The sequence below is a fragment of the Thalassophryne amazonica genome, chromosome 18 (genome assembly GCF_902500255.1).
Source record: "Thalassophryne amazonica chromosome 18, fThaAma1.1, whole genome shotgun sequence".
In the NCBI taxonomy this organism is placed as follows: domain Eukaryota; kingdom Metazoa; phylum Chordata; class Actinopteri; order Batrachoidiformes; family Batrachoididae; genus Thalassophryne; species Thalassophryne amazonica.
In genome coordinates, this window is record NC_047120.1 from 33212446 (window position 1) to 33227930 (window position 15485).

General features: G+C 41.5%; 1 protein-coding gene across 1 annotated transcript in view; it reads right to left on the reverse strand.

Moving 5' to 3' along the window:
- The window catches only part of usp54b (ubiquitin specific peptidase 54b), a 206017-nt gene that overhangs the window by 68295 nt on the left and 122237 nt on the right, over positions 1–15485 (reverse strand). Inside the window, exons 9-11 of the mRNA XM_034193455.1 lie at positions 6812–6961; positions 6299–6488; positions 5849–6086 (exon numbers count right to left, since the gene is read on the reverse strand). Of these exons, the coding sequence (XP_034049346.1) occupies positions 5849–6086; positions 6299–6488; positions 6812–6961 (578 nt within the window). The remainder of the gene's footprint in view (positions 1–5848; positions 6087–6298; positions 6489–6811; positions 6962–15485) is intronic.

Sequence of the window (15485 nt, forward strand, 5' to 3'; positions counted from 1 at the left end):
AACATTTTATGTCTGTACTGAAATTATGGCATTCCAAACTCACATTACATTTCAACTGTTCAGCTGAAAAGGATAATGCATGTTGTTGCTAATGATTAATATTACAGTGATTTATCCTCCAGACACATGAAATCATACCTGTTATTCTGGTGACACTGCTGTCAATCATCGTTAATTCCTCCGGTGGTCTGTCACATCCCAGCCACAAACTAAGACGTTCCTCTGTGGGCTTTTTGTCAGTAAAGTGAAAAGAGCACACGTATAACGTTTTAGGTGGTCTTTTCAAGTTGAGTTTTTTCAGCAACATACTTCTGGGTTCCTCATCTCTCGGTCGGCGGTGGAAACTCTTTTAGTCCGACTGCATGTTAAAAACATTGCTGTTGTAGCTGCAGATTTAACTTTGTCTGGTTGTTAGTACAACCACGAACAGCGCAACATGTTCCCGAGTTGTGCAAGGACATTTTTTAAATGCTACGAGAGCTGATCATCATTTAGAAAATAAAACAATAAACTTTAAAATAAACCGGCCCAGGAAACAAAAACCACTAGAAAACAATGGCTCACTGCTACTTCGGGTGTCTAACAGGAACTTGCACCCATAATCACTTCTACGCCCCCAGGAATAAGGTGAATACTGCAGAGCAACACTGGCGGAGTGTTGAACCTCTGTGCCCATGTGACATTGCACATCGCTGTTAGAGCAGCCGGCATGGTCACCTGCTTTAGCATTTAACATAAATGATCACACATGCCTACAACTTTTCATATGGGCTCTCAATATCATACTCTACCAACCCAATCGTAAATTGTCAGTGGGTTTTCATTTCCTTTAAATGTAAAGTTAGCACAATATATATTTAGTATACATGACATCAATTAAAAGAAAACACCACATTCTCCCATCATGATAATAATGAAAAAAAAATAACGCACAAGAACTTTTCCAACAATTATCTTTCTGATATACCACTGAAACTCATTTCTGAGTCACGATTTCATCTATCCTGCATGTCTTTGAAAGTGGAAGGAAGCCAGAGAACCCACAGGGAACCACACAAACACAAGGAGAATATACAAACTCCACACACAAAAAAAACATCTGTTCAGAAGCAAACCTGTGACCTTCTCATTGCGAGGCAACGGTGCTAATCACTAATCCACATGCTGCCCAATATACAAAATTTTACTGTGTGATAATGGGTTTTTACCGTTTGATTTTATGCCATTGATTTTAACTGTAGTGTTTTTAATTCTGATGCGCAGATGTTGATGTGAAGCACTCGGAAATGTTTAACCTGAACCTCAAAATATTATATAACTATGTTTTCATTTGTTTGCCGGATTATTCAAACTCTAATGAACCAATTTCCCCAAAATGTTCCACAAAGATTACATTAAATCTGGGAATGGAGCCGGAAAAAGGAGCACATTCAAGACATTCTGCACATTCTGTTATTTTTACAAAACTAATTTTGAAGTTTGAAAGACTGGCCAGTTTTCATAATGAAGAGTGAATAAAAACTCGGTAGAAATGCTGTGCCTGCTCAAGAATAGTAACAGTTCATTTTTAAGGTGGCTTTGTCTCTCTGGAAACTTTGAGACATTTTAATGACAAAATGGTGTGTTTTGTGTCATTTAGTGGTGAGGGTGCACATTGCGCTATGCCATCACATTTCACTAATCATGATGTTGTCTCCCTCCATGTTTTTGATTTCTGGCGACGGGGTTTCATGCTCCCTTGCATTCTCGTGATCAGCAATATGTATGAGCCACCATTTCATAAAAAGAGCATTCTCAAAGCTGTTAGCCTGCACTAACAACCCGTAAACAGGGCACGAGGTGCATTCAAAAAGTTCCCAACCTTATTTTATTCTACAGAAACATAAGCATGTGATTTGTCATTTGGTGGTGAGATAACAGGAACCATCTTGCACAAGTGAATTTTTGTTGTCCACAGAGCATATTAGTTGGAACTACTGACATGACAGAACAACTTCAGTAAAGGCACTGCATCAAACTTTGCCAAAAGCTTGGTGGTACCCAAGCAGAAACCATTCGCAAGATTCAGTGAGGTTTTGGCGATGATGCCATGGGCGTAACGCAAATAAAAGCGTGGTATAACCACTTCAAAAATGGGTGCACATTAGTGGGGAGCGACACACATTCCAGTAGGTCATCCACAAGCTGAAAAACCAAATGATGGACAGAATACAGACTTTGGTCATGGATGACCATCGTGTCACCATCCAAGAACTTGTGGACGAGGTGGGCATGAGCACAGGTTCAGTATAGTCCATTTTGATGGAGGATTTTGGCATTTGGACAGTGTCTGCGAAATTCATGCCGAAGCTGCTGATGGTGAAACAGAAGCAACTGTGTCTGGAATTCTTGCAGGACTTGCTGGAATGCACAAATTGCCATACCGACTTCCTAAACTTTTAGTCCATGGGCCAAGCAGGTTTTCGGTACCACTTAAGGGGAAAAAAACGACACTTACGTAGAATCCAGCTTCAGTGTATCATGGCCTACACAAAAATGTATGATAGCCATCCCAGGGTGGTAGCTATAGCCAGGTAGGGGTCAGTGAAGAATTACACAGAGGTCAAACTTTAAAAATGCTCCAATCATGTTGAAAACTATATCACATTATTTATCTGATCATAATTATTCCAAAAAGGTAATGAGAGGTAAAAATGTAAGGTAAAATAAAAGAAAAGAAAAGGTAAAAATGGTGACAAAGGTCAGTTTCAGTTTGTACAGGGGTCAAATATTAAAGTTGCTCTAATTTCAGTAAAAAAAACATGCAAATTATTGTTTGGGTTAATAGGGTTCTAAAAAGGAATAGTTTGCATCATCTGTCATGCTTAGTTATCATGTTACAGGGTAACATACAAGGTCTGTCAATAAAGTAACGGTCCTTTTTATTTTTTTCAAAAACTATATGGATTTCATTCATATGTTTTTACGTCAGACATGCTTGAACCCTCGTGTGCATGTGTGAGTTTTTCCACGCCTGTCGGTGACGTCATTCGCCTGTGAGCACTCCTTGTGGGAGGAGTCATCCAGCCCCTCGTCGGAATTCCTTTGTCTGAGAAGTTGCTGAGAGACTGGCGCGTTGTTTGATCAAATTTTTTTCTAAACCTGTGAGACACATCGAAGTGGACACGGTTCGAAAAATTAAGCTGGTTTTCAGTGAAAATTTTAACGGCTGATGAGAGATTTTGAGGTGAGACTGTCGCGGTCCGCGCGTCGGGACGCAGCCGCCGCGACGCTCCGCCACAGGAAAAACACCTCTGTTGAAAGCCTTAAGGACAAGTTGGAACATGTCCTGCCTGTTAAACAATTTCTCATATACTCACTCCACTGAAAGCCATCAAAAGCCGCCTGGATTTTACAAATGGTTATCAACACGGAGGTGTTTTTCCTGTGCCGCCGCACCGCGTCGGCTGCGTACCGACGCGCGGACCCGTCCGCACGTCTTTCATTAAAAAAAATCTCCTTTAACAGTGGAATATCCGGATAAAATGCTGAAACCGACTTCTTCTGAAACTTCTCTGTTCTCTCACGACGTCCTGGATCAATAGAGCCTGAAATGTGGAGGTTTTCAGCTTGAACAGGCTGATGACGCTGCCTGAGAGCGCTGCGCGACGTCTCGCACCGTGAAAAGTCCTTAAAGCAACAGAATCACCTCAAAATCTCTCATCAGCCGTTAAAATTTTCACTGAAAACCAGCTTAATTTTTCGAACCGTGTCCACTTCGATGTGTCTCACAGGTTTAGAAAAAATTTTGATCAAACAAAGCGCCAGTCTCTCAGCAACTTCTCAGACAAAGGAATTCCGACGAAGGGCTGGACGACTCCTCCCACAAGGAGTGCTCACAGGCGAATGACGTCACCGACAGGCGTGGAAAAACTCACGCATGCGCAGGAGGGTTCAAGCATGTCTGACGTAAAAACATATGAATGAAATCCATATAGTTTTTGAAACAATAAAAAGGACCGTTACTTTATTGACAGCCCTCGTATGTCGCATGTCATAGAATTCAATGGATGTTGACCTTGTTTGACCTTTACTTTGGAGACAAAGCATTCAGCATATTCAGAACTATTCCATTTATTGATATTTTTATTTCAACCAATAATTTGCATCATTTTTTGCTGAAATTAGAGCAACTTTAAATGTTGACCCCTATACAAACTGAAAATGACCTTTGTCACCATTTTTTCTGTTTTTACCCCATAACTCCAGAACATTAGATCATAGATAGTCCAAACTATACCTTTTTGGAATTGTTATGATCAGACAAACAATGTGATATAGTTTTCAACATGATTGAAGCATTTTTTTTTTTTAAGTTTGACCTTAGTGTAAATCTTCAATGACCCCTACCTGGCTACAGCTACCACCCTGGGATGGCTATCATACATTTTTGTATGATACATTGAGGCTGGATTCTAAGTGTTGTTTTTGTCCCGTTAAGTTGTACCGATTAGGTCAAAATTCATGACTGGCTCATGGACTATTTGTCATCATTAGTGATGAGACATGGGTTCATGGATACAACCTGGAAACCAAATCTGAAATCACAGCAATTGAAACATCCAACATCACTGAGGCCAAAGAAAGCACAGCAGGTGTGCAGCAAGGTCAACGTCATGCTGATCGCTTTCTTTGACTCCCGTAGTGTGGTGCTTCATGAGTACACACCAGAAGGCCAAAATGTTAGAGTATTATCGGGAGGGTCCTACGTCGTCTTCATGATGCTGTGTGCCGCAAGTCTGTGGGGGGCAAAAAGTAAGCAGCTCCACCATGACAATGTACCTGCCCATTCTACCCAAACACAACACTCCAATTTGATATTTGATTTGGGGAGGTGATGGTCTAGTGGTTAAATGTTGGGCTTGAGACCAGAGGATCCTCGGTTCAAACCCGTCCTGACCGGAAAATCACTAAGGGCCTTGGGCAAGTCGGTTAATCCCTAGTTGCTCCCAGTGTGCAGTGAGCACCTTGCATGGCAGCACCCTGACATGGGTTTGTGAGTGTGTCTGTGTGAATGTGAGGCATAATTGTAAGGCCCTTTGAGCGTTTGATGCAGATGGAAAAGTGCTATATAAATGTCCATTCCAACATTCCAGTGATTTGTCAGGCTCCCTACTCTCCTGACATGGCTCCCTCTGATTTTTGGTTGTTTCCCCAAGATAAAAATGACACTGAAAGGGACTCAATTTGAGTTGGAGAAGACATCATGCGGAATGCAAAGGCCCAGCTGGACACACCATTCCACAAAAGCACTTCCAGACATACTTCCAACAATAACTGAACCGCTGGGTGAAGTGTGTGCAGTCCCAAGGAGACTACTTTGAAGGGAATTAGGATTCCAGACCCCCAGGTGAGTAACTATTTTTCTCGGCCAAAGGTTGGATACATTTTGAATGCACCTCCTATGGGAGTACCCCGATTCCTTTTCTTTTTTCTTCACTCTTCCCGTTGTGCTGCAAAATGTGAAAGGCATTGTAAACATTTCCCTTTTGGGCTGCTTTGTTAAACATGGTGGAGCAACATGGCGGTCTCCAAGATAGGTCCCGCTCCCGTGTAGATATGAAGGGTTTGTGTTTGTTCAAGGCTTATAAAACCACATCAATTCATTGTTGCAGCTAATTATACACCAATGAACAGATGGTTATGAATGCTATTATATTTCTGCTTCTAAATCCTACACACTGTAGCTTTAACCATATTTGGGTTTTGGCCATTTGAAGATGTCACCACATTTCATCTATTTTGTAAATTAAACAACTTTTAAATGAATGAAAAGCTAATACAACACTATGTTAATATGCAGACTAACCCATAATGATCACTGACTTTTTTTTCTGCCACTTTGCTAGTGAAGGGAGCATTACCTCCAGCAGCAGCACCGTGCAGCGGGGTGACTATGTTGTAATTACAGATCACTTTGTTCTGGGATTCGCTGGAGAGGTGGCCGCCTGTGTACTGGTGGAGAGGTCGGCTGTGAGAGGCACGGTGGCTCGAGCTGTCAGTAGACGAGTCGGTACGAGTATCGCTGGATATAGACGGCTCCCGTCCTGCGTGAAATACGACAGAAGAGAGACGACTTTTAGTTTCACCTTGCGTCTCTGCGCGTTTACATCGAAACAAATGCAGAAATACAAAAACAGAAGTCAGAAGGCAGGGTTGAAGGTCAGAGCTGTAAAAGCTGTAACCTTGCAGGCGCCTGGATGACAAATGCAAAGTAATCTGAGCACGTGTGCCACAGAGTGTTTGGTCTTTGCTGTACCAGAGTCTTCGCTGTCGTAGCCGGCCTTGCTGCTGCAGTGCAGGAGCTCCAGTTGCGTGTTAGAGCTGGAACAGTTTGGGCTGTCCTGCAGTAACACCGGCGTCCCACGGGGGTCAGCGTACAGCAGCAGCAGGGGCTGGTAGTGGCCTTTGATACAGCGCGACACCACGTCCTTCCACTTAGGGCCGATCTACACACACACACAAACACGCACGCATTAAAATCGTATAACACACACACAAACAACCTCCAAAAAATAAAATAAATCACAATACTCAAGCATTACAAAGTCAGACCACTTTCATCAGTGGAAACAACACTCCGATTTCGACTTACAGCTTTCAGGGATTACAACTTTAAACACATCATCAATCCACAGCTGCCACTGCCGCAAAGCGCCCGGCCGGATATGTAGCAGAGTTCTCGTCACTCCTGCTCCCGCAGAGACAGGTGTGGGAGAAATACAGGATCCTGCCTTGTGATGCAGCATGCAGACTCCAAACAGCGCCTCACCTCTTTGACGTGGGCGTCGTCGAAGTACATCCACTTGCGAATCTTGGTCTGGAAGAAGAAGGTGGAGTAGTGCTTGCCGTAGTAGCACACCATGCCCACCAAGTAGAGCTCTGCCTGGCGAGCCCTCTCCTCTGTCACACGGTAGAACAACTACAGAGAGAGAGAGGGAGAGGGAGGGATGCAGGAGAGAGGTGTGCGATTGGTGGGGGTGGAGGGGGGGAGTTAATGTGAATACAAGCACATTTTTTTTTTTTTTTTTTGCACAGCTAGTTTGCAGTATATGCAGGATGCAGTAATCCTTCACACGGTGCCTTTTCCTCCAAACTGTCATTTTTCTCTCATTGCACAAAGTGCTGCATATATTCTGCACTTAATGCATTGTACAAATAATGTAAAGATTCTCAGTCGCTTCTCGGTGAGGTCAGCCACTGCAGATACTACTGCTGATGCCGGCACATTTTCAAAGGCTTCAGACCAGTGCGAAATAAAGCACTGCAGTTCTTGGTTTATGCGTGTTCGTACAACATTCTTTAGCTCGCGCACGTGTAGAAAAGAGCCAAAGGATTTGATGCAGTGAGAGCATCTATAACCGCACAGAGGAGCAGAACAGAGTGAAAGGATGGACAAAAAAGTACAGACGACAACAGGCGAAATGGGGCAAAGGTCATGATCCAAATAAATAATCTCCAAAATCATAAAACAGCTTTAAATCACACCTTAACGTGATGGTTTCAAACTAACAGCCTGAGTGCCAGATGTGGCCCACGACTCCGGACACACGGACACTCAGAATGCAGCCTGTGAATGACCATTTTTCTTTCTTTCTTGATATATTACAGTTTTCCATGTACAAAAATGTGTGCAGATCCCACAGTACCCACAACAAAATGTGCAACCTGATCTACAAACACTGAACACTGAGGATTGCATCATTGAAATGCAAGAAACAACACTAAGTTTATGACTATAGAATTTGAAAGGATATGGGTGGAGAATGGCAAAAAAAGAAAAAAAAAAAGAGGGAAAACTAGGGTTCTTCCCGGGAAAATTTTACAGACCTACATTTTTGGTGATGGTGGAGGTGTTGGGGTCCTCAGTGGTGGGCACAGCTCACCGAAAAGTTAGCTTCGATAACCATTAATCTGCTAACTGAAAAGTTAACTTTTATAACGGGACTTCTAAACCGATAAACTGCTAAAAAAAAAACCCCAAACACTGTCATCATTTTTATCAATAGCAGTAAACTGCAGTATTAGAAGTCACAGTTTATCTTTACATTATATATTTGTAAACCGTTAACTGACTTTTGAGCTGCTTACATACTGTTTTTGTCCACAGTGCAACTACTTTTGACTCTAAGTTGCAACAACATTGCCTTCTTACCAGCGCTTGTGTGTTTTGACCCATGAACCCGAAGCCACACTCAACACACAAACTGTAGATTGACGCTACAGGCCTCACTGTTGCAGACACACTACAGACAGGAACTAATCATTTTAGGGTTTCCAAACATTTTTGTTAAACTTTACTCGCTTTACCAGCAAAAAAAAAAAAAAAGTTAGACTGAAAATTAGTGGAACTAAATTTAGTGGAAGCTAATGGGCCCACTGATGGTTTCCAAACTTACCTGAAAAGCTAATCCACTAATAAAAAAAAAGCTAGCTTTGCTAATTAGCGGTTAGCGGATTAGCGGAACTGTGCCCACCACTGGGGGTCCTGGAGCTGCACCCCTGGAAGCTCCTGGGTTTTGTAAAAACTCTGGTACATTCTCTGGCATTTTCTAGGGGTTTAACATCTTGTTTTTTTCCAACCTGTATCATTATAAATTCACTCACTCATTTTCAACCACTTACTCCTATTAAAGGTCGGGGAGAGCTGGAGCCTATCCCAGCAGTCATGGAGTATGAGGCGGGATACACCCTGGAGAGGACGCCAGTCTGCCGCAGGACAAACAAACACATTCACACCCGCATGTACACCTACGGACAATTTTAAAGTATCCAAGCTGTTCCGCCGTGATTTGCCCTGAGTTGTACTTATTTGTACTATGTGTGAAGGGGCCCTAATCTGCCTGTCTTTGGATGTGGGAGGAAGCTGGAGCACCCAGAGAAAACCCACACAAACACGAGGAGAACACACAAACTACACACTGAAAGGCCACAGATGGGAATTGAACCCATGACCTTCTCGCTGTGAGGCAACAGTGCTATTCACCGTGCTGCCCCATTATAAATTCATAGCTCTTTAATCATAGACATTAACATTTGAGAAACACATCCCCTAATATGACATATTAGAATAAAAATACTGGTGGTAGATATATAGCACTCAGAGAATAAGAAATAGAAAGTCTTCAATACTTTAAAGTAGTGAGGTGATGGTCTAGTGGTTAAGCTTGAGACCAGAGGATGTTTGGTTCAAATCCCAGCCTGACTGGAAAATCACTAAGGGCCCTTAGGCAAGGTCCTCAATCCCCTAGTTGCTCTCAGTGTGTACTGAGGAATGTGAGGCATTATCGTAAAGTGCTTTGAGTGTCTGATGCACATGGAAAAGACCTATGTAAATGCAGTTCACTTACCATTTTAGTAATTTTTCACTGAACTCAAAGATTCTTTATGTGTCTGAGATTACACTGAATATAATCAATTAGACCATAGATCTATAATATAGTAACAATGTGTTGGCTACAACATCCTGCATAACAGCTAAAAACATGAACATAATGTGCCAATTACTGTACAATAATATCTAGGTTGTAATGAAAGTCAATCTTTGTACAAGTTACAGTTATGCTGGTCATCATTTTCACTCATTTGTTAGAGGGTTGAGCAGTGACAGTCTTCTGGGATGCAGCTGTCTGCTGTCTGTTGCACCCCTCTTGGATCTGCTTATGCTTGCAAAATCACTCGGATGCTCTCTCTCTCTGTTATTCACACTGTTACATCACCTGTTGGATGACACCAACAGGCATGATTGTTAAATACAATAAATAAAATAATTACAGGCTGCCCTTCACTTACACTTATCGTCTTCTGTGTGCAAATGAATGAGGCAGTTCTGCCTGTTCGCAGATTCGGCTGATCAGAGTGTTATTTTGTCTAATGTAGTTGAACCTTGGAAATGTTTTAATAGTCACCATTTGATGAAGTTGTCCACTCACATGCATTTTGCTGTGATTCTTGCAAGCTTGCTTCCTATAACTGGTGTAATTTTTCATTTCCTGGCATAATGGCAAACCAGCATGCTGCCATAAAAACTACCCGTCAACAGTACAGTTGAAAGCACAGACCTGTGCTAAGACATTACCTTGATATCTAACCTTATCAATTGATAGCTAGGTATCTAGTTTAGTTAGCTTGCAGCTATGGTCCATAATTGGCTTCTTGTTTTAAACTCAGCAGCCTGCAATGACTCTCAAGCAGTCTTCAAAATGGAAGCTTCCAAGCTTCAGGATTGAAGAACACTTCAAAGATTCCAAAGAGTGCTTTGCGCTACTACCTTTGCTTCGAATTATGTGATGTTGTGTGATGTTTGCAAAAGCACACAGACAAAAGAAAAGTAGCTGAAAATGGGACTTGGAACATAAAGGCCATGGCAGCAGTAGGTGCATCATAATTTTTCAGGGATTTACAGACAGTAAGGCGCAATAACGCCAGCCATCACCATCATGGTCAATGTGATATTCCTACAATGCCTGCCATGCATCAACGAATTTGCACAGCATGGACATGTTCTGCACCCCAGATTCCTGCATGCCTGAATCTGGGGTGTGTCTACTAAAGTGTGCAAAATACTAGGAAGAGAATATGCAAATAGGTTAATTTCGCACACCTGATGCAATTTATCAAGCTCTAAAATTTATGGGGCTAACAATTGTGTATGGAGATTGCACGTTTGACAGCAGCATGATATCTGTGTCTGTTCACTATCACACTCAGGGGCTGACAAGCAGGTCAGCACTGTTGACAGTTCCACCTATAAATACAATGGACAGAAATCAACGTACTTTTATTCAGACAGAAAAAAAAATCTGATTTATGTGTATGTCTGATTTGAATCTGAGCACAGGTTCCAAATTTGATCAGTCAAAAAATAAAATAAATAAATAAATAAAATGCATAAATCCCCGCCCAAAAAAAAAAAAAATCTATTCAAGCCTTATTTGTAGGTGGTTTGAAATGTGGCAAACAATTATTTTCATAATCAAGTAACTGAAAAAAATTAACCAATGAATCAATTATTTCTTTGGTCTATAAAATGGTAATCAATGTTTTCCAGAGACTAAGGTATTGATATTCAGTTTACTGCCAGAGAAGAGTAAAGAAAATAGTTTGTATAAAAGAAGCACAAATTCACATTTAAGAAGCTGAAATCAGAAAAATTTAATTTTTTTATTACGCAAACTGATTAATCGTTTATCAAGATACATAGCTGTTGATTATAGGGCTATACCACAGAGTGACTTCTTGATCCATATTTTGTTTTGAATAAACCTGATATACGTAATAGTACAATCATCATCAGTACCAGTTCTGAAATCAGGGTGAATTTTTGAGCTACTCAAAGGGCCTATGATGGTGTAAATGTTGGAGAGTTTTGGATTTAAAAAATGTCATTTGGTCAGTGCATTCAAGTCTTTATCCATCAGTTTCTATTACGTGCTCCACCTTGTCACTGACAGCTTCATTTAACAATGTGGTACCTGATGTCATTAGTCCCCCCTGTTTTCTGAAAGAGTTCTACAAAAAGTAGTGTGCATTTTTAGACACGTTTTTTTTTTTTCACGATAACTAAACAATGCGCTTATTAAATCAAATTTATCCCAAAGGAAAAGATTTTAGCCAGTGATCAGCAGACCAACTAAAAACTTACATTCAGGTTTTCACCAAGGCCAGATCGAAAACAAACATAAAAAGTGGACCACAAACATACATCAGGGGATTAATATCAAACAAAGTGAGCTGTATGAAGCTAATTACACAGTCATTAATATCCAAATATCATTGTTACTTCAAATCTTATGCCGCGTTCACACCGGGCGCGACACGAGCGACTGCAGCCACAGGTTGCCATGTAATCCCTATGTAAGGATGCGTTTTGGCGCCAAACCGCTTAGCGCGACGCGATGGACGCGAGTGAAGCGAGCAGCAGCACCACAGCAGTGGGGAGTGGAGTTTCTTTTTATTTTACGTGCATGCGCATGAATCATCCTGGAGATTATTTTACTTATTAACTACACAGGTGTATAATAAAGCGACTGGTTTCTAAACACAATTATGACAGAGTTTTTGGAGCGAGCAGCAGCCCTACTTGCAGCAGTGGGAGCGGAGCTTTTTCCTTTTCTTTTTTTTCTACGTGCGAATCGTCTGTAGAGAATATTTTATTAATTAACTACACAGATGCATAATAAAACAAATGGTGACTGGTTTCTAAACACAATTATGACAGAGTTTTTTTGGGGGAAGAGCCAGCTGCAGCAAGCAGCGCAGTTTCTTTTTTTTTTTTTTCTTTTTTTTTTTCTTATTATTTACATGTGCGCGCGCGAACGGGACAGTTGATCCTCAAAATGGGTCCCGCAGAGGTTGAAGGACCGCTGAAAGCGGCCATCACCCAGACATAGCTATTTGATGACACACCGGGGCGAATTTTCGCAACAAAAGTCCACCCAAACAGAGTGACACACCGGGCGAAGGAGGCGCGTCCGTCACCTGGCGACCCACGCGAATTTGTAGCGTCTGATCGCGCCCGGTGTGAACGTGGCTTTAAAGTGAAGTTTGAAGGTGATGCCAAGGCTTTTGTATTCATTTCAGTTGTATTACCAGATCAACTGTGAAAAGCAGATATCCAGATTTATCAGTGATGGAAAAATGCCAAGAGTGAGATCTAAAACATCATAGAAACGAGAGTCGCTGCCAAACTTCAAAGAATGTTTATCTAGCTTAGCGTCTGTACTGCATACTGTACGTTGGTGTTGTCCAAACTACCAGAAAGAGATTTCACGAACGGGGGAACTAGTCCCACCTCAGGAATCGTTTGGATGGAAAGTCATGCCTAAAAAGTAATAACGCTAAGCAAACACCCGAGATTACAGGTTAAATGAACTTCAAAATTTGATAACTAATGAATATAGACTCAAACTGAACCATAATAATGCCAAATTTAAACATTTACAGGCAACAATCATCACAGTGTACATGAAGGAAAAAAAATCTACAGGTACGAAGAAATGAAAGAATTTGGTTACAAATAAAGATTTTATGAGCTATTTTGGACTGATCTGTCATTCAATGCATGCTGGGATGTGCAGCAACCCTCAACAAAAGAGAAGGGAACTGTGGTGGGGGTTGGATAATTGCAACTCTGGAGTTATTACAAGTGCAAACACGGTTATGTAAATGAGGTTGTACTATTCATTTATAGCCTTGTTAAAGCCTCCAAGCTACCAAGCAACTAATTATGGTATCAGAGATGCAGGGTTGCAAAAGAAGCAATACAAAATTAGAAACTGAACTAAATCTTAAAGGGGCCATGATATAAAAAATATATCTACCGTTAAACATACTTGAGGTTGATATGAAACATCCTGAAAGTCCAAAATTCATCATCTCTATATGCAGAAAACCTGCTGATTTGTGAATAAATTAGGATTGAAATGGCTCATATAGAAATCTGAGGATTATCAGGGACGTGTTGTTGCGCCGATCCGGATCAGTGGTTGCACGGTCTGGGTGTTGGATAGACTTGTGAAAACTGGTGCCTTAGGTACCTTTGTTGGTGCACATTAAAATCACCAGTGTAAAAGTAACACTGACAGTCTTAAATTAACACTGCCAGTGTATATATGGTCCTATTCTGGTCAGAGTGGGGCATGGGTTGCCCCAAATGCAGCTCTTGCATTTCTTGATATTCCTTGCACTTCATGCTCCAAACTTCATTAAATGGACTTTGACTTCTTGTTCGACCTTCTCCTATGGTTTTAATTAATTATTAATAACATCAGCAGCAGCAGGAAGTTGACCTTGGGTTGACTTCCATTCCACAAATGTTGATTTAAAAAGTCCCCTCATATGGATTATGGAAAACTCACTTTAATTCAGTGGGAGAAGTGATCACATACAAGGGAGATGCTGTCAACTTGTAAAAAAAAAAAAAAAGGGACTCGACCCTCTTAATTTTAATTGCGAGCAACAGAAGTAAACACACAATACAAAGAACAAAAAGACAGATGAATGAATATCTTTCTCTGCATCTGTTCCACTACATTTGCCGTGGGAGCATGCAAAAAAGTGAGAAGTTTTGAGAAGTGAGGATAGACCGGTTGCCAGCCTGGGTAGTTGGCATCCAGGACAATAGACAGTGCCCTGCATTGCTGAACTGCCTAGGCTCCTTGATGCCAAACACCCAGGATGACAACCAGTCTATCCCCACTTCTCAAAAGGAACCATACAACTGGTGCACCCAGGTGAAGCCTGGTGTCCCTTTGGCCCTCTGCAGCCATTTGGGCTCCTAAACACAGACATTTACATGTTGGATCATGCACACAGAAATGCTCCGCATGTAGTTAAGTGTAGTTAAGGCGGAACGGGGTTGCCAATTAATTTATTTTGCACCCAAAAGCTGACCCATGGGCAAAAGTAGCATCCGATAATATGGCTAGTATTTAATGCTCTGTAAGTCTGGAGCTCATATTATGCTGAAAAAATGTGTCCCCTACAGCCCAACATATGACACAGCAGCAGTGAAACTAACAGCAGCACAGTGGAGGGGGAGAAGTAAAATAAAGAGATGATGTTGGAAAGATTATAGGCCTAGGAGGAACAAGTAAATCTGGCTAGCCAAGCTACTTTACTCTGGGACAATTCAATTTCAATTTATTTTCATTTATATAGCACCAAATCACAACAGAGTTGCCTCAAAGCGCTTCACACAGGTAAGGTCTAACCTTACCAACCCCCAGAGCAACAGTGGTACGGAAAAACTCCCTCTGAGGAAGAAACCTCAAGCAGACCAGACTCAAAGGGGTGACCCTCTGCTTGGACCATGCTACAAACATAAATTACAGAACAATTCACAGAACAATTCACGGACAAATATATAAGAAATGCTATTGGCGCACAGGACAGGAGGATCGCCAACACAAATACAACTCCCATCTCTGGATGGAGCTGCACCATAAACAGAGAGAAAAAACAGAATCAGGCATCAGAAAGACAGAAAGTACTGTAAACAGAACTGTAAACTGTACAAGAAAAACAGAAGAAATACTAAGGTGATGGCCGGCCACTAGCCCTAAACTTCACTAAAAGACCCAGAATTTAGGTAAGGTTGAGACCGCGGCCCGCTCCAATTACTAATAAATGAATTAAAAGAGTAAAAAGCGTAAAACAAAACTGTACCAGTATGCTAGCCATATGAAAGGGAAAATAAGTGCGTCTTAAGTCTGGACTTGAAAGTCTCCACAGAATCTGATTGTTTTATTGACGCAGGGAGATCATTCCACAGACAATGTTGGCGATTTGTCCAAAGACACAAACAGGTAGCAGAACTGGGAATCAAACCAATGTCTACACATTGAGACAACAACGCGTATCCCTTTGAGCTACCTGCACCGGACATGGTCAGGTCCATAATGTTTTCGACAGCCACAAAGGTTTTGCAGTTTTGTAGGGAGGTG